General features: G+C 45.8%; 2 protein-coding genes across 5 annotated transcripts in view; both read left to right on the forward strand.

Annotated features, from left to right (window-relative positions):
- Window positions 1–8,462, forward strand: part of RAB31 (RAB31, member RAS oncogene family) — a 107,034-nt gene extending 98,572 nt beyond the window's left edge. For 2 of the 3 annotated variants that reach the window (XM_024763846.1, XM_024763845.1), the window contains one exon: window positions 5,144–8,462. Coding sequence is in view for 1 of the 3 variants with exons in the window: in XM_024763845.1 (XP_024619613.1) it covers window positions 5,144–5,238 (95 nt within the window). In the remaining 2 variants the exon portion in view is untranslated. The remainder of the gene's footprint in view (window positions 1–5,143) is intronic. The other variant, XR_003005762.1, reaches the window with a different exon arrangement.
- A 1,439-nt stretch (window positions 8,463–9,901) lies between these two features.
- TXNDC2 (thioredoxin domain containing 2) lies at window positions 9,902–16,185 on the forward strand. 2 transcript variants are annotated; one of them, XM_024763843.1, is made up of 3 exons: window positions 9,902–13,088; window positions 13,560–13,871; window positions 14,163–16,185. In XM_024763843.1, exons 2-3 carry the CDS (start codon window positions 13,854–13,856, stop codon window positions 15,279–15,281), a joined length of 1,137 nt encoding a protein of 378 aa, XP_024619611.1. In that variant the 5' UTR covers window positions 9,902–13,088; window positions 13,560–13,853; the 3' UTR covers window positions 15,282–16,185. The 2 variants fall into 2 exon arrangements, with proteins under 2 accessions (XP_024619611.1, XP_024619612.1); XM_024763844.1 differs by having other exon boundaries at window positions 13,560–13,859.
- Window positions 16,186–24,428: the final 8,243 nt, after the last annotated feature.

Consider the following 24,428-nt stretch of genomic DNA (forward strand, 5'->3'; position numbering starts at 1 on the left):
CGAGTGTCATGCATGTGTCGCCTGCCCCACTCTGTATTTCTAGGGCAGGGTCCCGTGATTGTGAGCACCGCAGTGGGCCATAGAGACCCCTCTCTAAATGGAGAGGCGTGGAGGTCATGATCAAGGGCAAAGACTGCCAAGTCCTAGTAAACTTGGTCTCTGGGTGATTCAGAAAATCAGGATCAAGAAATGGAAGTGACAGGGCAAGTACCAGCACCTCTAACACCAAGGAAACAAAGCTGAGCCTCATAAATCCTGGGACTGGGATAAGAGAGAAGAATGCAAACAGCGACTTGTCAGGGAGGACTCCAGGCCTGTGCAGAAAGCGGCCGGTCGCCACACAGGGCGAGAAGACAGCTGCAGCTGAGGCTGTTGTGTGTAAAAGCGTTACAGCTCCAGTCCAGAGCCGTGATACAGCTGATAGGCTTGGAGTTTGTTTTCTCACATACTGAATTCTTGAGGAATCATTTATTAAAGGCTGCTTTTTCTCTGGGCTATCAACTTTCAGGAAAATGGAACTCCAAAAAAAAAAAAGTCTTTTAACTTTTCCCAAGCAGAATCTTACACAATCCAAACCTTATTAAAATAAACACCCTGCCATAGGATTTATACTCCAGAACGAGCTCTTTGGAGGTTGTGTACTCAGAGGACGTTTTATAAGAGCAGAAACATGCAGTGATGTTTCTTTCAGACGTTTGCGTGTATATTTTTGTCCAATTCTGTGCCCATGTAATTAATACTGATTCAACAGTGTTCCAAGGTGATCACCTTGGTACCAAATGCTATGGCATTTTCCAGAACTATGCTATTGTGTAAGTGCATTGAAGCTTTGAGTAAGTTCCAAATAACTCAGACCACAAGATCCGAGTTCTTGGTGTGTTTTCACAGCGCTGGTGGCTTCCTGCACTTTTTAAGGTGCTTGCGTCGTTGTTAGGGCCCGGCTTTCCTTTCTCTGCCTGAAAATGGAAGCACTTCCTTTCTTCTTACTGTTTGAAGCTGGCACGTGCGGGCCCCTCCCCGGCTGAGTGTTTAGGAGAAGAGCAGGATGGGCCCCATCCTAGTAACTGAACCCTAAGCATCCACTGTGCGGAGGGGGAGGCAGGGGTTGATACGTAGCTGCATCCAGAGCCTGGGATGCTGGGGACCCGCCCATTGTCCTGGGCTCCTGGCACATTAGCCACAGCGTCTGTGATGCGTGGTGGTTGTCAGGCTACTTCCCGTGTTCTTTTTGTAGGTGAGGAAAGGCCGTCTTGGAGAGAGCAGATAGCATGTCTGAATTCACTCACCTGGAACAGTCTCACTCAGATCTCAAAACTCTTTCCACCAGATGAGAAACACAAAGTCTAAGGAAACTGCAGTAATTCTTTTTTTTTTTTTTAAGGAGTTACTGAAGAAACTTTATTCACAGAACAAGTGTGAAAATATCTTTTTATTGGTATTAAAAGGGAATTTTAAGGCTGTAATACCAGCTCTTTATTCCTTAAAGGGAAGCAGTTACTATAATGATGTACTTGGAGCCACACGGCTAGTTAGCACCTTCCCCCTTCATTGGGGAACCATGAAATCTATTATGTTCCCCCAGGAGGGCAGTTTTCAATGAGAAATTGCTACATCTGTAAAGAACATTTTCCAATTGACCATGATGACAAGATTTTATCCACATCTACACGATGATGACAAAATTGGACATGACTAAAAGGTTTGGGCAGCCCAATTCTCAGGAACAAAACCTAGAAACAAATGTCATGATACCCATAAAAATGCCTTGATGTGTCACAGGACACCAATCTAAGCCTTTAATTCACATTCCAGTGCAGATGGCCTCAAAGGTGTTTTGTTTTTGTTTTGTTTTGTTTTGTTTGCGGTACACGGGCCTCTCACTGTTGTGGCCTCTCCCGTTGCGGAGCACAGGCTCTGGACGCGCAGGCGCAGCGGCCATGGCTCACGGGCCCAGCCGCTCTGCGGCATGTAGGATCTTCCCGGACCGGGACACGAACCCGCGTCCCCTGCATCGGCAGGCGGACTCTCAACCACTGCGCCACCAGGGGAAACCCTCAAAGGTGTTTTGGATCAACGTTTTTTTTTTTTTTACATCTTTATTGGAGTATAATTGCTTTACAATGGTGTGTTAGTTTCTGCTTCATAACAAAGTGAATCAGTTATACATATGTGCCCATATCTCTTCCCTCTTGCGTCTCCCTCCCTCCCACCCTCCCTATCCCACCCCTCCAGGCGGTCACAAAGCACTGAGCTGTGGATCAGCGGTTTTTAATTTTTTTTTTTTTTTAGCAGAACAGCCCTTTTCTCAAAATTTTACATGGAACCCAAATATGTAAACAAACTGCAGTCATTCTGTCTCGGAGAAATATTTTGTTCTATTCAGTGAGATTTGGGATATTCTGAAGATAAACAGAACCTGGCTCCTCTCAGAAGCCGAGTCTGACACTGATTCAGAAACGTTGCTCACAGTTTAAAACAAATAAGAGGGGCGTCTTCTTGGGGGGCTGCCTCGAGTGTTACCTAATCTTGCTCCCAGACCTTGTCCCCCTGACCGTCTGCTGAGGAGAGAAGTGAAGGCCAGGGAAGAGGAGGAGGAATGGGGACAAAGGAGGTGCTGATGGGATGGGATGGGCTGCTCCGGCATTACCCTTTCTAGCTCTTCACTCCAAGTCACTTTTGTGACTTCAATCTTCTGGATGAGCTTTTTCTATATTTGAGGTACTTTTCCTAGGAAAAAACTTATGAAACTTTATGACACTTGGTGTATAGAATCGGTCACATAGAGGAGGGCATACCGCTTAATGCTATTTTGCTAACTTCAGAGTTAACAACTTAAGAATACCATGAGGTTGATGGGAGTGTAGGATACTGATCTTGACGTAGTCAAAACTAATCGGTAAACAGTACTTGACTAGTTAACTAGGGCAGCGGCATGCACCGGTCAGAGTTACAATTTTGTCCCAAAATATTGCAGATGCAAAAGCCCCTATTACAGCTCCTAGCACTCGCAGGAGGCACCCGAAATGTTAATTTAAACAACTTAAGTAATTGTACGTGGAATCTAAAATATGACACAAATGAACTTACCTACGAAACAGACTCACAGATGGAGAGAACAGACTTGTGGTTGCCAAGGGGTTGGGGGAGGGAGGGGGAAGGACTGGGAGTTTGGGATGAGCAGAGGCAAACTATTATATATAGGGTGGATAAACAACAAGGTCCTACTGTATAGCACAGGGACCTATATTCAATATCCAGCGATAAACCATTATGGAAAAGAATATGAAAAAGAATGTATATATATGTATGTATGACTGCATCACTTTGCTGTACAGCAGAAGTTAACACAAGATTGTAAATCAACTATACTTCAAATAAAGAAATAAATAACACCAGTAATGCTGTAACTTGACACTGCCATCCCTCCACAACACATCAGTTTCTCTGGAGGGGTATGGAACACTTGAGCGGGAAGATCTGACCTAAATATATCAGAGTACTGGTAGTCACTGGGAACTTTCCCCTCTATTTATCACTTAAGATTGACAAAGTAGGAGAGGCATTTTGTTTCCTTCCCTTTTCTTATGACTAATAAAACAGACACAGCGTGTCCAGGACAGGGAAGTACATACTTGCTTCTGGATTAGGACAGAACTGTTTGGAGGATGGCCTGCAGAAGCTTTGTACAGCTTTGTGGAGGACACAAATTGGCAGAAGCAGTAGCTGCAGAAATCCCTCCAGCCTTCATGTCTGCCCCGTAAGCGGATAAGAGCTCTACCACGAATTTTGAATTTTGGGTAATTGCCAATGGCCTTAATCTTTATGCTTGAGCTTCCATGAGTGGCCATACCACCCAATCTACACAATGCATTAATACCTGTGAAATTGATGATTTCCACCCTTGTGAAAATGCACCTCTTCAAGGGCGTTTTGACTCTCTTTATGGTCCTTAGGGCATCCACTTGCATGGAAGGGCTTTGTCTTGGAACTAATTTCCCTTCCATCTCTAATTACTGGTTACCTAGTAACTGATGCCCTAATTAGCTGATTTTTTTAAATCCCTGTTTTAGAGCTCGTGTTTCATGCCTTTTCCATGGGGGTTAGAAAAGTAGCATCAAGAGCTATGGTGGTAGAGTGGGAGGGACACAGGCTTTGGGATCCATCAGAAAGTCAAGATGTAGGTTATAATCAGAGAGCCACCTGTGCCCCTTGGTATTGACCTTCAGGTGTAGCCTAAGTTCTCCAGTTAATAGTAAAATGGTGATCATAACAGTCATTTCACAGCTTCACAGGACCCAGTGAAGATGTGCCTGTGAAAATCTTTTAACTGTGAGGTTCTACACAAATGTTTGTTATTTCCATATTCCATTCCCTTTTTAGAAGACAGCTTTATTGAGACAAAACTCACATACTATACATTTCACCAAAATGTACAATTCAGTGTTTTTTATGTGCACCCATCAGCACAGCTTTAGGATTTCTTTATCATCTCCAAAAAAAAAAAAAACCCCACAAAAAACAAAACACATACTCTTTAACTACAACACCCTATCCCCCTCCACTGCCTGTTTAATTTTTACTTTGGATTTGTTAGCAGAGACTCTCAGCTAATTCTCTAAATTAAAACAAGATTACTTGTGAATGACACTTAAGATACTGTTTCCTGTGAAAAATGTCTCCAAAGGCTTTCCAGTTAATGCTCTAAGTGCGTTGGCAGGATGAGGGACGGGAGCTCAGTGTTAATACGTGATGTTACTGGGACCATCACAATTCCCAAGCCAGGTCTGTTTTTAGAAGCACAAAGATGAGGCCTCACTAGGAGCTGAGAAGGGGCTCATTCCGGTGGTGGATGCGGGGGGGAAGGCTGGGAGGAACCAGTGGCTGCTGTTTGTGCAGAGAAGAGGGATGCCGGCTCTGGAGCAGGGCTTCCACCTCCGGGGAAATACTTATTATCAGAAAGCTACTTTTCCTTTTCCTTAACTTTCTATGCTTGAGCTTGACTTCATACAGCTGAGGGAGAGGGGGAAAGAGCTAGTACCACAGCCCCTCTGCCTCATGTGCGACCTGCACATGACTGGAGAAGTGGAAGCGGGCTGGGGTTGGCTGGGAACAGGAACTCAACCTTGGCCTCCGTTCCTTCCAGGTCGCCAGATCCCACCGTTGGACCCCCATGAAAACGGAAACAATGGAACAATCAAACTGAAGCCAACCTCGCAGGCCGGCCGGCGGTGCTGCTGACCTGGGGCTGGGGTCCCCTGTGCTTGAAGAGGTCGGAGCTCCCCTCCCCGTGTGCTGCTGCGGGGGCCTCCCACCCTCGGTGGCCTGGCCCCTGGCTCAGAGGGAGGTGAGACCCGCAGGGAACGGGGCAGGGAACATCCCTGGAAAAGGATTCTTCAAAACTCTGGGAAAAACCACCACACTGCCAGGAAAGGGCCTTTGGTGCGTGAAATTCACTCAGAGGGAATGGATTTAGGTATTAATTATAGTTGAGTTTTTTGTTAAAAGCCTCAAAATATTCTTAAATTTGTACAGAAGTCTTACTGGCTTATGTGTGTGAGATTCTAAACTGGTGTTCCACTCTGATTTCCTACGTTTCTAACCAAATTTCAGGAACTTCTTCAGTGCCATTGCCTTAATTACTCAACCAACCTCCACTGAAAGGTTCATGGAATTTCCCTTTCAGTGGAGTGTAATTGGACCATCTGCTATAGACTTGCGCTGTTATGAAAGTGGAGAAAGATGTATTAGGAAGTTTTATCTACACCTGTGACGTTTACTTAATGAACATTTTTCTAAGTTTTGGTCATATAAACCAGCCAACCAAATCTGACTACAATATATCATGTCATTCTGGGATTTGGAGGGCCGGTTTGGAAGTCATTGGAGTCACTACTGTGTAAACTGTAACAAACGCAGGGTATAAATATTATTCCAGAGACCACCTGGTTTGCGTCACCTCCACAGTAATAAATTCCCACTCTCCTAGGGAAGTTTCACACAGAGTATTATTTTACTAAGAGAGTTTGTCATAGTGTCATATCCGGGGAACAAATTACCTGGAGGATGTTTGAATCTAAATTGTAGGGCAAACTTCGAATAATATCAATGAATAATAGGTTACAGGAAAGCCAGCCAGAGGAAGTACCAGCACATTAAGATTCTAGACCCCGCAAAACTGCAAAATCAGAGAAAGTCTTGAAGAAGATGCCAAGCTTTGGGGCTGTGGGTATTAAGGCTAACCAGAGGGCCAACCCTGGAATGCCAGTTGGCTGAGAACAAACTTCAGTGAACCCTCCCTTTTCAGATTTCCTGTCTGCTCAATTAATTAAAGATGTCTGAATCCAATGGAAGGAAAAGGGAAGAAGGCATGGAAAGGAGGAAAAGCCGTCCCCATTGAAAATTCAAATCCTGTTTCCATTCTAACTTGCATAGAAACCTGGGATCAAGAAGCAGTTGGTTTCCTACGAGGGCTCATGTTGGGAGGTGATTCTTGGAGGATATTCAGATCGGTGCCTTTTTTGGGGGTGAGATGTGGTTGATCACGCAGTATGGCATCAGGGCCAGCTGGTACCTTCAGGGCTCAACAAACATTAATTGGAAACCTACAGTGTAAAAATCAGGGAAGAGATCATAAGCTGAGTAAAACCCTCGAACTTTCAGTAACTGTGCTTGAGTCCTGCCAGGCTCTGCCCCTGAGCCCTGGATGGGCGGGGACGCTGAGTCTGCCACCCAAAAAAGCGAGAGTCCTTGAGAGACCAGGGCCGAGTTCACACTTCTTCACGTGGACTGCAATCAGGAAAGCAGGTCGAAATCTCAGATTTAGGGTTTTTAAACTCGAGAATGTGTTGTCAGTTTGATGTTCTTACTGCTTCCTCCAGCTTGCAAGAATAACTTGACAATCTTAGGACACGAACGCTGGAAACACTTATTTTTGGTTCAGGAGTGCCTCGTAGCTCTCTCAGACGGGTTCCTCAAAAACTGTTAGCAGTTGGCACGTGGACGTCTTGGCAGGGCCTTTGCAGGGTTTTTTAGGGTTTTCTTCACCTTGTCACTTTTATGGGCTACTGTGATTCTGCTTGCAGGCCAAGCGATTATCTTGCCTCTTTCCGAAGTTAAAAAAAAATGTGGGTTGCAAATTCAAATGACCTAATTCCAGGTGTAATGTAGGCTTATTTTGGAATCTTTCATCATCCAGCTGTCCCCGAGGACCTGGGCTTGTCTCTAGACAAGGTTGCCTAGCTAAGGAGGTACGCAGCCCAGCAAGTCTTCGGTGCTCGCATCTTGCATAAAACAGCCGGTCTTAACCAGCTGGGTACCCACCCAGAAGCCCACGAGGGTGGGAATCACTCTTTTGCCTTCCTGTATGGCCTTGACTATTCAAGCCATCAGGGGACAATGTGTCTATAGTCAGTCCTTGGAGCAATTGGTAGAAAGAATAGATGGCACTTGGGCACACACACGTTCACAGGAACACGGCGTCTTCCCTGAAGATAGGTGCTCGAGCTTTGTCCACAAGGAGGCTTTCGGATCTTCCTTTATTTTGCCTTGAGAGTACTTTCTGGCTGTTCTAATCTTTGAACTATAACCACGCAATATCATGTAAAGGCCTGGAAATTACTGTTGCTCCAAAATGTCAAGCAGCATCCTTTGCCCAATTTCCCCAAATGTGCTCTTTTCCTCTGTTTTCCTTTCTCTCCTGTGTGGTACCCGTGTGTATATGTGTAAATATGATTTCATATTTGTTATGCCGACATGTGATCCATTTCACTGGCTGAGTCTGGCTCGTGACTCTGTGTCATGTAACGCAGGCACGGGCTCTCAGAGGGATTATTTCCTGGTGGGAATCTCTAAAATGGCAGTGGGGTCATGCAAACATTCTACCTACGCACATAATTGACCTGCCATTTTCATAGTGGAAAGTGGTACATCGGAGTGCTAAAGATGACTTCCCTTGCAAACCATAGACGGCTGAAGACCTAAAGCCAACATTTAGCCAAGCAAAGGGTTGGGACCCACCGAGGACCGAGGGAGGCTCGGGTGACCAAAGTATGCCCCCTGAGATCAAGGAACGTGGCCTGTGATGGCTGAAACTGGCTCCCCTCAGGGGCCCTGCTTCTCCCTGCTCTGCCATGCTCATTGCAACTTGAAGAAAGAGTGGGCTCATAAATAAAAGGACTCCAAGCCTCATTCAGACCTATTAGGTTCTGGTTTAACCATGAAACCAGACCCAGTGATCCATTGTCACCGCTCAGTTGTGTAAACTGCTCCCTTTCTCGTGTTTTTGTAAAGGGCTTCTGTCTGGGCTGGACCCAGTTCTCACGTATAGAAGACGCTGCTGCAGACATTAGGACCTCTCCACCTTATATTCTGTAGTAAAGCATTGCCCTCCACATCGTCCAATTGTATCTGTTATTTTTGGTTTAACGCACACTGATTCATACTAATAAATATTTTAAGTTTTACCAACTTTGTCTTTTTCTTATTATAATGTTCCGATGAATAATTGTTTTAAGTAGCTTGCTGGCTGTGGGAGGGTTTGGAAGGTCAATCTCTCTAAGCTTCCGTTTCCTCACATATCAAATGCAGAAAATAATTCATATGCACACATTCCCAATTCTGGAATCCCAAAAGCTTTGGAAGGGACTTTTTCTTAAGTTTGATATGGACTCATTTGGCCGTAAAACCAGACCTGAACTGATGTGATGCTATTTATAGCTACTTATCCAACCAGGCGGGGGTGAGGGGGGAATGTCTGCACATTCGGTTGCAGAATTCCTGCTCTTTGCTTGTAGGATTCGATCCCTGACTCTGCTGCATGTTCTGTAATAGATGCACCATATTACTGTTATAAATTCCAGACAAAATTCCGAATTCTGAAAACATCTGCCCCCAAGGTGTCATACAAGGTATGATATCCACCATATAAAGCTGTAGCATCTACCCTGCAGGTGTGTGTCCTCAGGATTCAAGGAGAACATGCGTGTGAAGAGGGCTGCCCACGGGGGCTCTGGGCAGCCAGGAGGGCCCTGTGTACACAGACGTCAACACCCTCAGTGCCTCCTGAGTGGGCTTTACGGGTTTCACTGGACAGAAAGTACCTCTTTTGGTCCCGGCACGGAGCAGGTGCTCGTAAACGAGAGCAAACACGAATTTAGCAACCTGCTTTGCTCTAGCTATTGTCCCAGGTGTTTTACATCATATGACCTCATTCTATTTTCACAACCCCCTTTATCAGGCAGATACTATTATCCTCTCCATTCTACAGATAAGAAAACCGAGGCCCAGGAGGTTAGTAAGTCGCCTACGACCATAGACTGGTAAGAGAGGCAGAAGTCAAATGCTAGCTTCTGTTATCTTCTCCTGTCTTTTTTAATTAAAAAATTTAACTTTTGGGGCTTCCCTGGTGGCACAGTGGTTAAGAGTCTGCCTGCCGATGCAGGGGACACGGGTTCGTGCCCCGGTCTGGGAGGATCCCACATGCCGCGGAGCGGCTGGGCCCGTGAGCCATGGCCGCTGAGCCTGCGCGTCCGGAGTCTGTGCTCCACGACGGGAGAGGCCACAGCAGTGAGAGGCCCGCGTACCACAGGGAAAGAAAAGAAAAAAAATTAACTTTTTTTTGTTAATAAACTTTTTTTTATTTTTGGCTGTGTCGGGTCTTCATTGCTGCATGCGGGCTTTCTCTAGTTGCAGTGAGCGGGGGCTACTCTTCATTGAGGTGCGCGGGCTTCTCATAGTGGTGGCTTCTCTTGTTGCGGAGCATGGGCTCTAGGCCCACGGGCTTCAGTAGTTGTGGCACGCAGGCTCACTAGTTGTGGCTCGCGGGCTCTAGAGCACAGGCTCAGTAGTTGTGGTGCGGGCTTAGTTGCTCCGTGGCATGTGGGATATTTCCAGACCAGGGCTTGCACCTGTGTCCCCTGCACTGGCAGGCGGATTTTTAACCACTGTGCCACCAGGGAAGTCCCAAATTTAACTTTTTAAATTAAAGTATAATTAACACATAACAGTTTCAAATGTACAATAATGACTCCATATTTGTATATCTTGGGAAATGATCACCCACAATAAGTCTAGTTAACATCTGTCACCTCACATAGTTACAATTTTTTTTTCTTGTGCTGAGAACTTTTAAGGTCTACTGTCTTAGCAACGTTCAAATATGCAACATGGTGTTATTAATTATCATCACCACACTGTCCGTTCTATCCCCAGGACTCATATTCTAACTGGAAGTTTGTACCTTTGACGACTTTCTATTTTCCCCTTTCTTTACTCTCATTATAAGGACTGTAAAAATAAAAGAATGAAGGAAAGGAAATCCACATTCACTGAATGCTTCCCATGAGCTAAATCCTTTCAAACTGTATCTCATTTTATCCAAAACATGAATCTGAGAAGGATGCACGATTGTTCTCACTTGTGCAGGAGGACCACAGAGGGTTCAGCTGGCCTTCTGAGGTCTGCTTAGTTGGGGAGCAGGACAGCCCCCCGCCATGCTGAGGCCAGGCTACCACTCTTGCATCTCAGGAGGAGGTGCTGGTCGGGGACCCAAGGGTTAAGCAGCTCAGGCTGGCAGAGCTGAATCACGATCAACGAGATTTCACTCAACTATTACCTGATCCCAACTGCGGGTGTGCTGACCCTCCACCCACTGCTCAGACTGCTTCGTGTATCTTTTCCTTGTCCCTGACTTTGACATTGACCCCATCATTCAGCCGGGACTCAAGTTCTTCACTGGCTTTTTGAAATGGCTTCTGGATCAGCGTCTGACAAGTCTGACTTTACAGGGCCTGAGGCACTGAATTCCTTCAGAGAACCCAGTCCCCAAACCCTGTCCCCAAGTGGGCCCGGATGACCCAAGCGTGGCTAGTGTTCTCTGCTCGCCTTTACCTTGAGTTTTCTCCGGATTTGTACCTATTCTCTCCTTTTTTGCTCCTTCAGAAAAGGATCCCAACTCACTTCTAAAGCATGTCCCAAGCTTTTTTTTTTTTGCTTCCATCTTAAAATTCCCTCTGCACTGTTTTCTCCTCTTGTTCACTTACACATATGCATAAATTGTCACTAGGTTTGATAAACTACTGTCCTTCTCCTTTTCCCCATCAAGCTACCCTCTCTTTCCTTCACACTAATTGAATTCTTAAAGGAGAACCGTGACCTTCTATTCACTCCTCACCTGAATTTAGGTACCTAATTGCCCCACCACTGCCCTCTTTCTTCTCACTCCCCCCACTTCCCCAAGGGCACCCGAGGCTGTTGACTTACCACCTGATGCTCCTTCTCTGGCCTCTGGCCTGGGCTCCAAGGCTCTCCTGGCTCCTCCCCCTTTACACATACCTGCTCAAATGCAGGTGCTTCCTGCAAATCCGTGCTCCTAACCCTCCTCCATTGATACCCCTTCCTAATGATCGCCTGCAATCTCAGGATTTCAACTATCACCTCTGGGTGTTTGTCTTCCACATGGTGGTCTGGCCTGACTTTTCTCCGGAGATCAGACCTTGATCTCCAGCTGCCAGGTGGATGTCCTGCCTCGGGTACGATGCCCCTCTGGGCACACAGGCCCCGTTCCCCTGTTACCTGTGTGTCTCATGCACTGCTTTCTCCCAGCTGCCCAGGCTCCACGTTCGAGATTCAATTTCAGCTCCTCTCAAGCATTTATCAAACAATGTAAATTTTATGTCTGGAATTTCTCCAACCCTGAACCCTCTTTCCACTGTCCCAGTTGAGACTTTCAATATGTTCTCTCTCAACTATGCGATTGTTTCTTAACAGATCTCTTTGAATTCTGTCTTTGGCCCTCAGATCTATGGTTGAATAAATGGTAACAGTGAATCTGCTAAAATGCATATCAGATCATGTTTCCTCAAAACTTTCTGGGACACCCATTGCAAATTAAATAAAATTCCAGCTCTGTCACCTGTGGTGACAAATCCCCCTCATCTGGGCCCAGCCTCCTTCTCTGCCACCAGTGGCTGGGGCCCCTGCTCCTGACCACCTGCCCTGCGTGTTTGCTATCCTCCAAAAGGAGGTCGCAGCCCCCCTGGCAGGCCAGTTCTGCGGCATTGTTCCTATTTCTGGGAATCATTCCTGGACACCTCACCCAAAGCAGCCTTTCCAGCTACTTTCTGATTAGACAGATCTTTCTATGCCTAAAATAGCTGATTGTTTCACTGACAGAACCACGACTGACATAAGGGTTCATGAGCAATTTGGGGATGAGCTTGTGCTGAAGGTAAAAAAAATACGTTTTAGGACAAGTTGAGTGAAAATTATTCAGCAGCATCAATATTTCAAGTTGCCTCGAATCCATCTGAATTTCAGAATCAAGAGTAGAAATAATTGGAAAAACCCTGCCGAACCTAAAACACAACTCAGATCCCCAAGTATGAATGTCACGGGGTCACAGATTTCCTCATTTTTATTAAGATGTGCAGATATAATGAGACTTTAAAATTTTCCTACAAGGCGTCTACTCTTCCCCATGAGCCTGACCTCAGAGGGATTTTGGGAGGGACGGTGAGGAGAAGGGGCATGGAATTCAATCTCTGCCCATTTGTGGCATTTCAGTCTAAGGAACATGGTTTTATTCTGGAGGCAGCTCAGTCTTCCTGATTCCTGCCCTCTCCATAATATGTGGGTGCACAAGGCTGTGTGGATGAGCTGTCCCTGGGCCCTCTACCTCTTGCTGAGTCCCCATGTGAAGTGGCTGGTCTGGCCTGGTCCCTGAACTGGGAACTGCTAAGGACGGTAGATCCTGTCTAGGGCTGGGGCCCCGTGCTGTCACCCACTGTTCGAGCCTGTGCCTCTGTTCCTTGCCTCTGACCGCAGATCCACCTCTACTGTGGCTTCTTTGTTCTTCCTTGAGCTTCTACTGGTTCTCTGGTCTTAGAACACTCACGGCCCCACCCCAGGGTGTGAGGACTTCCTGATCCCTGGCCCAAGAATCTGCCTGTGACCCATGCTGCCATGTGGACGTGGGCCCTCCCTGGTCTTCCAGATGGAGCAGGAGGCAAATCCTCCCCTGCTTCCAGCTTTCCTCTGAACACATTTAATCTGTGTCCGTGCTGAGGTTTCTACCTGGAGATGGGACACAGGTACTGTTCTCTTGGTTCTTGGTCTACACGGATGGGGGTGATGTTTTCACTTCTGCCTCTTCTCAGTTAGGGAACCCCTTTGTGTCGTAATCTCCCTTCCCAGTGTCCAAACCGGACATCTGACCAGCACACAGGACTTTGCAGAAGAGGGTAACATGGTTAAGAGGATGTTGATGGTTATGGTGGGTGAGTCATAAAGAGAAAGCAGGAGCTGGGGATCCTAGAGGGAGAGGGCAGGAGAGGTGATCTCAAGTTACCCACCCTGGCCAGGGCATCCGGCAAGCAGCCCAGCCCAGCCCAGTGTTCCGAGTATGGGCTCGGAAGCTGCCCCACCATGAGCTCTGAGACCTTGAGCGGGTCACATAACTTCTCTAAGACTCAGTTTTCTCACTTGTAAAGTGGGGGTCATAATGGGACTTACCTCAGTGCTGTGTTGTGTCGCAGGAAATAATGGCTGTGAATTCATTTCAGGCACTGGGCACAGCCTCACGCACAGAGCAGCCCCCAAACCCAGGCTGTCATGAAACTGTCGAGGAGGACCCTTGTGAGAACAAAGAGGGCAAACCGGCTGTGAGCACCACCCGGATACAAGTTGTTACTCCTTGTATGACGTTCAGTTGGAAAAGGTTGCAGGGGATGCCCTCGCTGGCACTGTGAGGCATCTGTGAAGTAGGGGTGGGTTGCGACAAGGACCGGAAATGGAAAGTGATGAAGCTGGAGCCCCGGAAGAATCGGAAAAGAGGCCAGTCAGTCAGGCAGACATGAATGAAGGTGAGGCTACAGGTAAGGGGGAGGGAAGGGGGACCTATGCGCTAAGGGGGTTGGCTGCAGTGTCGCACTAAGCAGACAAAGTTGTAGTTAAACAAAAAACCCACATGAAGATGACATGTAATCGATGCTGCTTGGCCTTCTGCTGAATCTGATTATGGAAGTGAATACATCTGTTATAAGACTACCTTCACGAGCTCTGAGAATGACACCCGTCTTCCTTGGAGTAGATGATCAGAATTATTTTGTTTCTTCTTTGGCATTTTTATTTTTTTACCCTTTTCTTCAGAAAGTCCATCATTACAGGTTCTATCCAGCCATGTGACACTCCTGGTCCCAGCACACACCCCGGAGGCCTTTGTCCATGAGGTCAGCAACGTTCAACACATACCTGCGGAGCGGTCTGAAGTCCTACAGGCCATGGACACACTCCCACCTGAGCAGGGCAGTGACACCCTCAGCTCCCCAGCCCAAAGTGTCCCCCCCAAGCAGGCTGACACCCCCAATTCCCCAACCCAAACCATTCTGCCCGATCAGGCTGACACCCTCAATTTCCCAGAAGAAACCATCCCACCAAAAGAGGGTGACATTCTCAATTTCCCAGCCAAAATCATTCCCCCCAAGCAGGCTGACACCCCCAATTTCCCAGCCAAAATCATCCCACCCAATTCCCCAACCCAAATCATCCCACCCAAGCAGGCTGACTCCCCCAAATTCCCAGAAACAATCATCCCACTCAAGCAGGCTGACACCCCCAACTCCCCAGCCGAAATCATTTCACCAAAGCAGGGTGACACCCCCAGTTCCCCACTCAAAACCATCCTGTGCAAGCAGGCTGACATCCCCAATTCCTCAGAAAAAAATACCTTGCCCAAGCAGGGCAATACCCCCAATTTTCCAGCAAAATTCATTTTGCCCGGGCAGGGCCACACCCACAAGCTCTCAGCCAAAACCATTCTATCCAAGCAGTGTGACACCCCAAAGTTCTCAGCCGAAACCGTTCTGCCCAAGGAGGGTGACACCCCCAAGTCCTTAGAAGACACCATCCAGCCAATAGAAGGCAACCTGCAGTCAGCAGATGAGGCCATGGAGGTCCTGGAGGAGGATCTGGTGAAGGTGATCCTGAGCAAGGAAGACTTCGAGGTGGCGCTGAAGGAAGCTGGGGAGAGACTGGTTGCTGTGGACTTCTCGGCCACGTGGTGCAGGCCTTGCAGGTCAATCAAGCCCCTTTTCCGGTCCCTGTCCACGAAGCACAAGGATGTGGTGTTCCTGGAAGTGGACGCTGATGAGGGTGAGGGGCTGGCGAAAGACTGCAATATCGTTTGCATCCCAACCTTTCAGTTTTATAAAAAAGAAGAAAAGGTGGGCGAATTTTCTGGTGCCCTTAAGGAAAAACTCGAGACATTCATTACCACATTAAAGTGATCGTGTGTTCCAAAAGCATTAGGAACAGTCGGCTGTTCATAGCTTGTGATTTTTTATTTACAAAAAAAGATGAGGGGTAACAAAAGTGTGTGTCCAAGTGGTACCTGCATGTGAGTCGGAAACAGTAGCTCAACCCTTTCCCAAAAGCAGTCAAAGCCCTAATGCCTGTTGTGACTGTGTTCTTGTTGATGGGACAGTGTGATATTAGAATTTCCTTTGGTGGAGATATTGGAAGTCCAGTTGTCCCCTATTTTTTAATCTTGATGTTTTTTTTTTCACTCACTCTTGAAAATTCAGCTCGTGTAATCCTAGTGGCAACGCTGGAAATTTAGACAGTTTTTCTGTAGAAGGACATGTTTTAATGACGAGTGGAAATTTCTGATGTTCACATACCTTTGGGATATCTGATAAGAAAGTAAAGAATTTGAAGGATTCACATATATCTAACCTCCTTCATGTGCGGGAAGTGCTATGGAGGCCTCAGGAAATGTCACGGGCTCCACAAACATCTAGGGGATTCTTTGGTATCAGAGCTGAGACCAAGGCCATGTTTCCAGATTTCAAGTTCAGGCTTCTTTCTACTGATCCAGGCTCACAAAATCTGAGACAGCTCAAAACTTCTGGTTTTCTCAGACCAAGAGATTTATGGTTCAAGTTTAAATTAGTGTGATCCTTGGTGCCATTATGACATCAGCAACCTAGTAGCAGAGTTCCTGCTTTGTCATCCTGGTAACTGGGTTTCTGATACCTGTTCTCAGATGTCTCAGAGTGTGTGTGTGTATACACATATATATTGCATATATATGCATATATTTAATATATACAGTTTGGTGAGTTTGGACATATGCATACACACGTGATACCATCACCACCATTGAGGTAATAAACCTACCCATCATCTGTTTCCACAACTTGCCCTGTGTGTCCCTTACCTTGGTGCGTGTGTGTTAAGAACACTTTGCATGAGATCTACCCTCTTAACACATTTTAAGTGTACTATAGCATATTAACTACAGACACTATACTGTCCAGCAAATCTCTAGAACGTATTCATCCTGGATAACTAATTTTATACCCACTGAACGACAACCCTGCCCTTCCCCCCATTCCCTGTCAGCCACTGTCTTATCTTCTGCTGATCTAGAATGTTTTAAAGAATTTGAGGGCTTCCCTGGTGGCGCAGTGGTTGAGAGTCCGCCTGCCGATGCAGGGGACATGGGTTCGTGACCCAGTCCGGGAGGATCCCGCATGCCGCGGAGCAGCTGGGCCCGTGAGCCATGGGCGCTGAGCCTGCGCGTCCGGAGCCTGTGCTCCGCAACGGGAGAGGCCACAACAGTGAGAGGCCCACGTATCATACACACACAGACACACACACAATATATATGTGTGTATATATGGCTTCCCTGGTGGCGCAGTGGTTGAGAGTCCGCCTGCCGATGTATGGGACACGGGTTTGTGCCCCGGTCCAGGAAGATCCCACATGTCGCGGAGCGGCTAGGCCTGTGAGCCATGGCCGCTGAGCCTGCGCACCCGGAGCCTGTGCTCCGCAACGGGAGAGGCCACGGCAGTGAGAGGCCCACGTACCGCAAAAACAAAACAAAACAAAAGAAAACAAACAAAAACCATTCCAGTTGGGCAGCGCCAAACCGTTAATGGTTAGGGGGGCTCGGCCGACAAGAGCTGGGGAAAGACTGACACGGAGAAGGTGGGGAAGCAAAGCAAGGAAATGGTTGGACTGCTGCAGCCTGAAGCCTGGTTGGCTGTGATCCTCAGGTTTCAATTTCTTACCCTTGAGGCATCTCAGGCTTTGGTTTTGGTTGGCTTGCAGAGGCCACCAAAGCCCTGGAGCCACTTCTGTCTAATGGGCTCCTTGTTTAGTTGCTTAACAAGGGCTACAGGCCGGAGTCCTCCTGGAGCAGGCTGTGGGGTCTGGGTTACATGCCTCCTAAGGGTCTGGCTAGACGGAGGGCCTTCCTTCCCCCAGTCAATGCTTATAAGGCATACGGGGACCAGGAAAGCAGGACTCTGCTCTTCCAAATTCACTCAGAAATGAAAAATGGAAACAAGAGAATAAAAAGGTCCAAATACGAAGAACAGGATGATCCCTGTTTTACTTGAAAATGGAATAAAAAGCATAAAGTGTTGTCATTGGCTCTCTCTGTATGCATATTTTTTCTTTCATTCTACTTTTTCCCGCTTACTTATAATAGAAGAAAAACAAACAAACAATTATAGAGTACTTTGGAGACCCCAGTTGCTTAGAAAGTGCTGGGAAATACAAAATTTGGAAGGACAAAGCAAAGGGGAGTGAGCACACTGGCCCAAGGTCATGGATGCTCTGGTGGAATCTTTGAACGCTGAACTTAACTGCAGGTTCTGTGTTCCAGTTGTGCATTCTGGGCCTTCCCAGCTTTACAGGACAGATGGTCATAGAGACTAAATCAGTAGCAGTTCTTCTTTTGGAGATGAACTGCCTTGGTGATCTTGGGTGTCGTGGGGTAGGTGATATATTCATTTTTGGTGGCAAGTGACGGAAACCCAACTCAAACCGGCTCCAGCAAAAATGGAGGGAGTACTGGATCTTGAAAGTGGAGATTCTAGGGGGACAAACTGCTTCAGGTGGGTGTGGGCGTTCAAACAACAGCATCAGGACCTGCTGTTCTCCACCTCTTGGCTCTGCTGCTCGTGTTGCTTTTAGCATCGCTTGCTTCGCTGGCTTGTGAACACAGATAAAAAGTGAGCCTGTTACCTAATAACTCAAATCAAAGTCCCCGGGAAGACTTTGACTGTCTAGTCATATGCCGATCCCTGCACCATCCTGAGTACTTGGGGGAGAACTTGCAGGTCTGGGTCAGTGCCATGAAAGCATCAAAGCTAAGCAGGACCACCACGGGGGCAGGGGGAGGAGGGAAGAGGTGCTGGGCAGACTAGCGTGTCTTCTGCAGGGGATGGCGATGACGTTGGACACACTGCCTTGGACCAAGGGCTACGCCAAGAATGTGGTCAGCATCACTCAATTCCCAACCTGATAAGAAGATGCTGTGCACTTACCCAGTGCCTTTCAAACACCCCTTCTCATTTCATTGTAATCCAGTCTGATTTCCTTAAGTCTGTATCTACAGGACTTAGAAATCAATACACTCTGTGCCTTATTCAAATGACAAATTATCTTATGGTAACACTTGAGTTTCGCCAAAGATGGCATACGGAATATGAATCCAAAGACAGCATGAAACACTTAGCAACTAGATACTCAGAAAGATGCAAAGGATATGAACAAGGTAAGACAGTTTTGGGGTCTGAGTGATGCTTTAGAAATTTATTTTTCTGTAAGTATGAGCAATTTGATTTCATAGTGGGGATCTATGCAGACTGTTCCTTAGATGCTCAACACGTTTGTCTTTTTGAGGCAGAAATGTTCAAATAAATTATACTTAGCAAATATGGAAAAGATGTGGTATGTTGTTGCTTAGAGAATTCCATTGTGATCTGGGGCAGGTTTTTAAGATCTTGCAAGGGAACTATGAAATGGTACATTCTATGGAGATAGAAGTTAACTAAAAAACGAGATAAACCAAAAAGTACAGGGAGAAGATGGCTGCAAATTCTGAAATAATCGTGACTCTTTAATCAGGAGATCCTTTAACACCCGTGGTAAAAAGTGTCAACCAGGGCAACAATGACACACACTGGGATGGGCATAGCATGGATCCAGGTAAAGCCTCACGGTTTAGGAAAATCAGGATTTTTTCAAACTCTAGAATGGAAAAACATGATTGACGTGAATATGAAAAAATGGAAAGTGGTACACATGAAGTTAAGGTTGGTAAAAAGGCAGTGATTGAAACGGAAGAAGGTGAATTGTGAAAACAAAGAAAATGTGATCATTCTGTCGCCTATTGATAGGAAGTGTAGTGCTTTTGTGCTCACATGTTGAGTCATCTTCTTTTAGGTTAAGATGGCGACTTCAAGCAAGAGTGAGACCTGGCGTGGGAAGCTCGGAGAGGAGCAGGGTCGTTCTGGCATCGAAGGCGTCTGTGGACTTGACTGCTGCTTTCACTAAGCACCCCGGGGGGTCTCTGGCCTTCGGAGACCACTTACTGGTGGGGCTTGAGGAGGGTGGACGGAAGGGCTGCTTCTCTCTCCGTGCCCCTTGTTCTTTGAAAGGCAAAGCTAAATGCAGGTCTAATGACTCATAGATCAATATCTTTCAGGGACATTAGGACAACTTGGAGGAAATCACCAGTCAGCTAATGATTCTCAGTACAGAAATGTCAGAAGAGGCTAGCCGCCTCCCAGAGACGGCTTTAAAGAAGATTTCCTTTAAATCATGCCAGTTAACAAGGGCCAGGCTATAGTGTGTTGTCATGCTCTCACGGACAAACAAATGACTGGAACTGGAGCAGCCTCTCAGTGAAACGATTCAACATTAGTGGATTTGAGTGAGCTCTTCCCCGTGTTCACCCCCTTAAGTAATTTGATCTCTCCCTCTGAGGGCGAAATCACTCGTATGATAAAGATGATTACTTTCAAATAATCTCTGCTTTTGCATCTGAGGTTTTTTAAAAAGCATTTACAAAGCCAAATTATAATCCCACTTTATTTTGGATTGCTACATTCATATATGTCTATAGATGTAAAAATGCTAAAATAAAATGGGTAGATGTATATGTTGCATACCAGCAGCCATTGTGTCTCCTCTTCAAGCTCCATCCATGGTACCGATTCTTTCCTTGTGTGCTTTGAAAAGAAGATTTATTATGTGTGGTTCAGACACTAAACATGTTTATAGTTGATATTCAGGTTGAAGGCAGAAAGATGGGTGCATACGTCAGAAATGAGCTCTATTCAGAACTGACAGAGAAACTGTTTCGAATGAGGTGAATATTTGGAAACCACAGGCCGTCCTCTGGGAAAACTGTTTACAGGTACATGGGATACCAAAAACTCCTGTTTATAATTAAAATTAATAAATTGATTTCTAATTCTCAGGATTCTTCTCTACCTCATTGACTTGCTTAAATGTGAGATCTTGATAACCCTTGTTTATTCTCTTGGATGGAGATTCGATGCCTTTCCAACAATTCAAGTGAAACACATCCAAACGTCCCCTCTCCAGGAGGGAAGAGTTGAGCTGACCAGCAGGGGCATGGAGAGTTCCTGCAGGTCAAGGGCAAGCAGAGGTCTCTCATCTCAGGCAGTAGAGGATGCCAACAAGCTGAAAATGAAGCAGTGAAGATGAGACCCAAGAAACCGGGAGGGGACTGCAGAAGTTTCTGAAGCCATAAGAGTGATCTGTGGGTAAAAAAGTCAGAACCTGGTTACCGGACATGGGAACAAGATGCGCTCAGGGAAGATGACGGAGCAAGGGGTGGGAAGTGGAGGAGGTTGTCACCTGGGACAACCAGGGATGAGTGGGGCACAGGTATGGTGCAGAGGTTGGTCACCCTGGTTTCAAGGGCCGTAGTCAGGGTGGACAAGACCTTGGCATTTGAGTGCTGCCCTGGCTATTGCACTTACGATTTCTTAAGTAGATCATGGGGCTACACCAGAAATCTGAAGTTGTATTGCTTATGAAAATTTGAGAAACTGGATGGCTGTAACTAGATTATGTTTACCAATCTCACTCTAAATTAAGTAATAGGATGGGTGGCCAAAAAGTCCATCTGAAATACAAGATGTTTAATCCTGTAATGGGGTTTGCTGTCTTTGCTGTCCCTTGATTAAAGACAAAGCATAGTTTACATATATATATATATATATATATATGTATGTATATTCTTTTCCATTATGGTTTACCACAGAATATCAAATATAGTTCCCTGTGCTATACAGTAGGACATTGTTATTTATCCATCATATATATAATAGTTTGCATCTGCTAATCCTAAACTACCAACCCTTCCCTCCCTCCCCTCCCCTCCCCCTTGGCAACAACACGTTTGTTCTCTATGTCTGAGAGTCTGTTTCGTAGATAAGTTCATTTGTGTCATATTTTAGATTCCACATATAAGTGATATCATATGGAGTTTGTCTTTCTCTGTCTGACTTACTTCACTTAGTATGATAATCTCTAGGTCCATCCATGTTGCTGCAAATGACATTATTTTATTCTTTTTTATGGCTGAGTAGTATTCCATTGTATATATGTACCACATCTTCTTTATCCATTCGGAAAGATGACCTATAAGTGTTTGTTAACACATTCATTGGAAGGCAAACAAGGCTATAGGAAAATAGGAGATTGCAAGGTGGTGTTCGAACAGAAGGCATTTCTGGGACTCCACCCTGGATGGGTGAAAGCGTATGTGCGGGAACAGAGGAGCAGTTAGCCGAGGGGAGCTGCCCCAATAAAAAGCCATGTTCCTGTGCTCAGTTCAGAATCCACTGGTGCTCAGTTCAGAATCCACTGGTGGAAGAGATGGCTAAGTCCCCAGGAGGAAGGAAAGAAACACTGTGCGACTCCCTCAGGACTGCCCAGAGGGACCTCTGGCCATTGACTCGGGTCACTATACGATGGGGAGAAGGAGGTACCCGGACTTTCCTAGGGCTGTTGGGCCAGTCTCAGCTGACATGGATACCGGAGATCTGAAATGCCACCTGTGTGTGCCCCTCAGCCTTTCCTCACCTCAGAGTCCTGGCTTAAGGGTGCCTTACAGTCGGCCCCTTATGGCCACACATCCACCTGACAGTCATTTTCCTGGGCCATGAGTGTGTAACTGTCATCTCATGGTTTCATAAAAGAGAATGTACAATCAGGGACAAAGCGTCATTTACTACAGTGCTAACATGCAGTAATTTATATGTAAATATAAATTCTGGAATTCATGTGCTCATTTCCACGATTACTAGGTCGTCTGGGCAGGCACAGTCCAATTTCACCTTAATGTATTTCTTCTGAAACTGAACCAAACTAGTAAGATGCATGAGTGATAAACCACACATTATCCAGGCTGTACTTTATATAGAACTATAGAAACTTAAAGGACGAGCCATTCACATTAAAATCCATAGCTCGCATCTGAATTGTGATTTCATTTCCATTCTTTAGCTTGACAGTTCTTCAAAATTCATGATTCTCCTGATCTTCGGCCAGATTAAAAATAGGAATAAGTATATCCCGTTGCCACGTGTTCGTTTTATTTGTCTGAACTTGTCAAATCACCTGGGCCAGGACAAAGGGGAAGAAGCAGCCTGGCTGATGGCTCAGCCTGCTTGCTGAATCTCGCTTGTCCTGAAGGTGAAACCGGCCAGAGCAGGGGATGGATGCTGCAGTGGAGCCTGGATGTGTGTGTCACGTGTCTTTGCCAGCAGGCTCCAGCCCTGGGGGTCAGTCACGTAAAGGGAGGTGGGGGGAAGTAAATAGCGTGTGAAAAAGATAAGCCATGCGTGTGTGTTTTCAAGGGTTCCAGTAGTTTTTTAAAATCACATCTGTAAGGAAGTAAAATCTTGTGAACCACTGAGGCTAGGATAAATTAAATTCCTCAGAGCCTTTTTTAAAAAATTGAAATATAGTTGATTTACAATGTTGTGTTAATTTCTGCTGTACAGCAAAGTGATTCAGTTATACATATATATGCATTCTCTTTTGAAATATTCTTTTCCATTTTGGTGTATCATAGAATATTGAATATAGCTCCCTGTGCTATAGAGTAGGATCTTGTTTATCCATTCTATATATAATAGTTTGCATCTGTCTCAGAGCCTTTTAATTCCAAAGAGATCCTCCATCTGAGGAAGCAGCTCAGTGAGTTTCCATGATATAGCCATGTAATTGCATTGGACTAAAATTAAATCTACATACTTGGCTTCAACTGCTAATAAACCTATAACAAATAGACAATGGCTAGAGCCATGGTACCAAGTAAAATGCTAAGGACATTTACAGTGTTGGATGCTTCCTCTATCACGTTGTGCTATGAACTTGGTGTACACGTTTCATGGTACAAACTCTCCAGGTGAGTGAGTCCATGGGGGTCAGTGGGGTCCGGGCATACCTCCACACTGACTTGAATGAACCGTGACTCTAGGGTCCCCACCCACCTCGCAGCTGCTCTGGTTGTGGTGAGTGAACACATCACATCCATGTTTAGAATGAACTTTTCAGGTTCCTGATCGGTGACTGCTCAGGCCCCGCTAGGCTGGGTTTGTACTTAATCCTGGGGTCACCCAGCCTTCATTCGGGCTATAGGCATAAACCACTCTTTGAGGACTACAGGTCCTTATTTATATCTGCATTAAAAGGTGACCCCCCCAAACGCATTCATATTCCTATTTTTTAATCTCATGACTAGGAACTTAATATGCTGATGAGATATAGTCCAGACTTAGGCAACAGCACAAAGTCCAACAGGAGAACTGAAGAGAACTCCTTTGGGAGTAATTCTTTGCCAGATTGTTCTACTGAGTCTCCAGCGGTGACAGTTCAATTTTTTTTTATCTATTATTTTCTTTAGATAAAGTTATGATTCTAGTTATCCCAAGCTATATAACCTCTAAAAAGGGAGCCAGAAATGGACATTCATGCCTGCCTAAGAATGAGCAATTATGAAGTTAATAACAGCAATGTTGACATTTACTGGGCATTACGAGTGCCAGGTATTGTGCTCAACCATTTACAAGTATCACCTCATTGAATTTTCACAACCCTGGGAGGTAACTCGTTGTCGTATCCCCTTAGAAGTGAAAGGCCAGGAATTGAACCCAGATTGGAGTGAGCCTAAGCTCAGATCCCCAATATTGTTTAAAATGGCCAGGAAAAGTGAGGTAAAAAAGAGCCCTTGAGACAGCAGACAACCAGAACACTGTTACAGATGGAAATGATTAACCATGTGTGCTACACAAAACCAATGCTTTTATTCTTTTATTTTATTGGGGTAAAATATGCCGAACACGAAAATTACCATTTTTACCATTTTTAAGTGCACAGTTCAGTGGCATTAAGTACATTCACATTGCTGTACCACCGTCACCATCTTCATCTTCAGAACTTCTTCACCTTCTCAAATGAAACCCTGCACCCATTAAACACTAACTCCCCCTCCCCCTCCCCCAGCCCCTGGCCACCACCATCCTACTCTGTCTCTATGAATTTGACTACTTTAGGTCCCTCATATATTACAGTATTTGCTTTTTTTTTTTTTTTTT

This window comes from Neophocaena asiaeorientalis, unplaced genomic scaffold (assembly GCF_003031525.2).
Source record: "Neophocaena asiaeorientalis asiaeorientalis breed wild unplaced genomic scaffold, Neophocaena_asiaeorientalis_V1.1 scaffold110, whole genome shotgun sequence".
Lineage (NCBI taxonomy): Eukaryota > Metazoa > Chordata > Mammalia > Artiodactyla > Phocoenidae > Neophocaena > Neophocaena asiaeorientalis.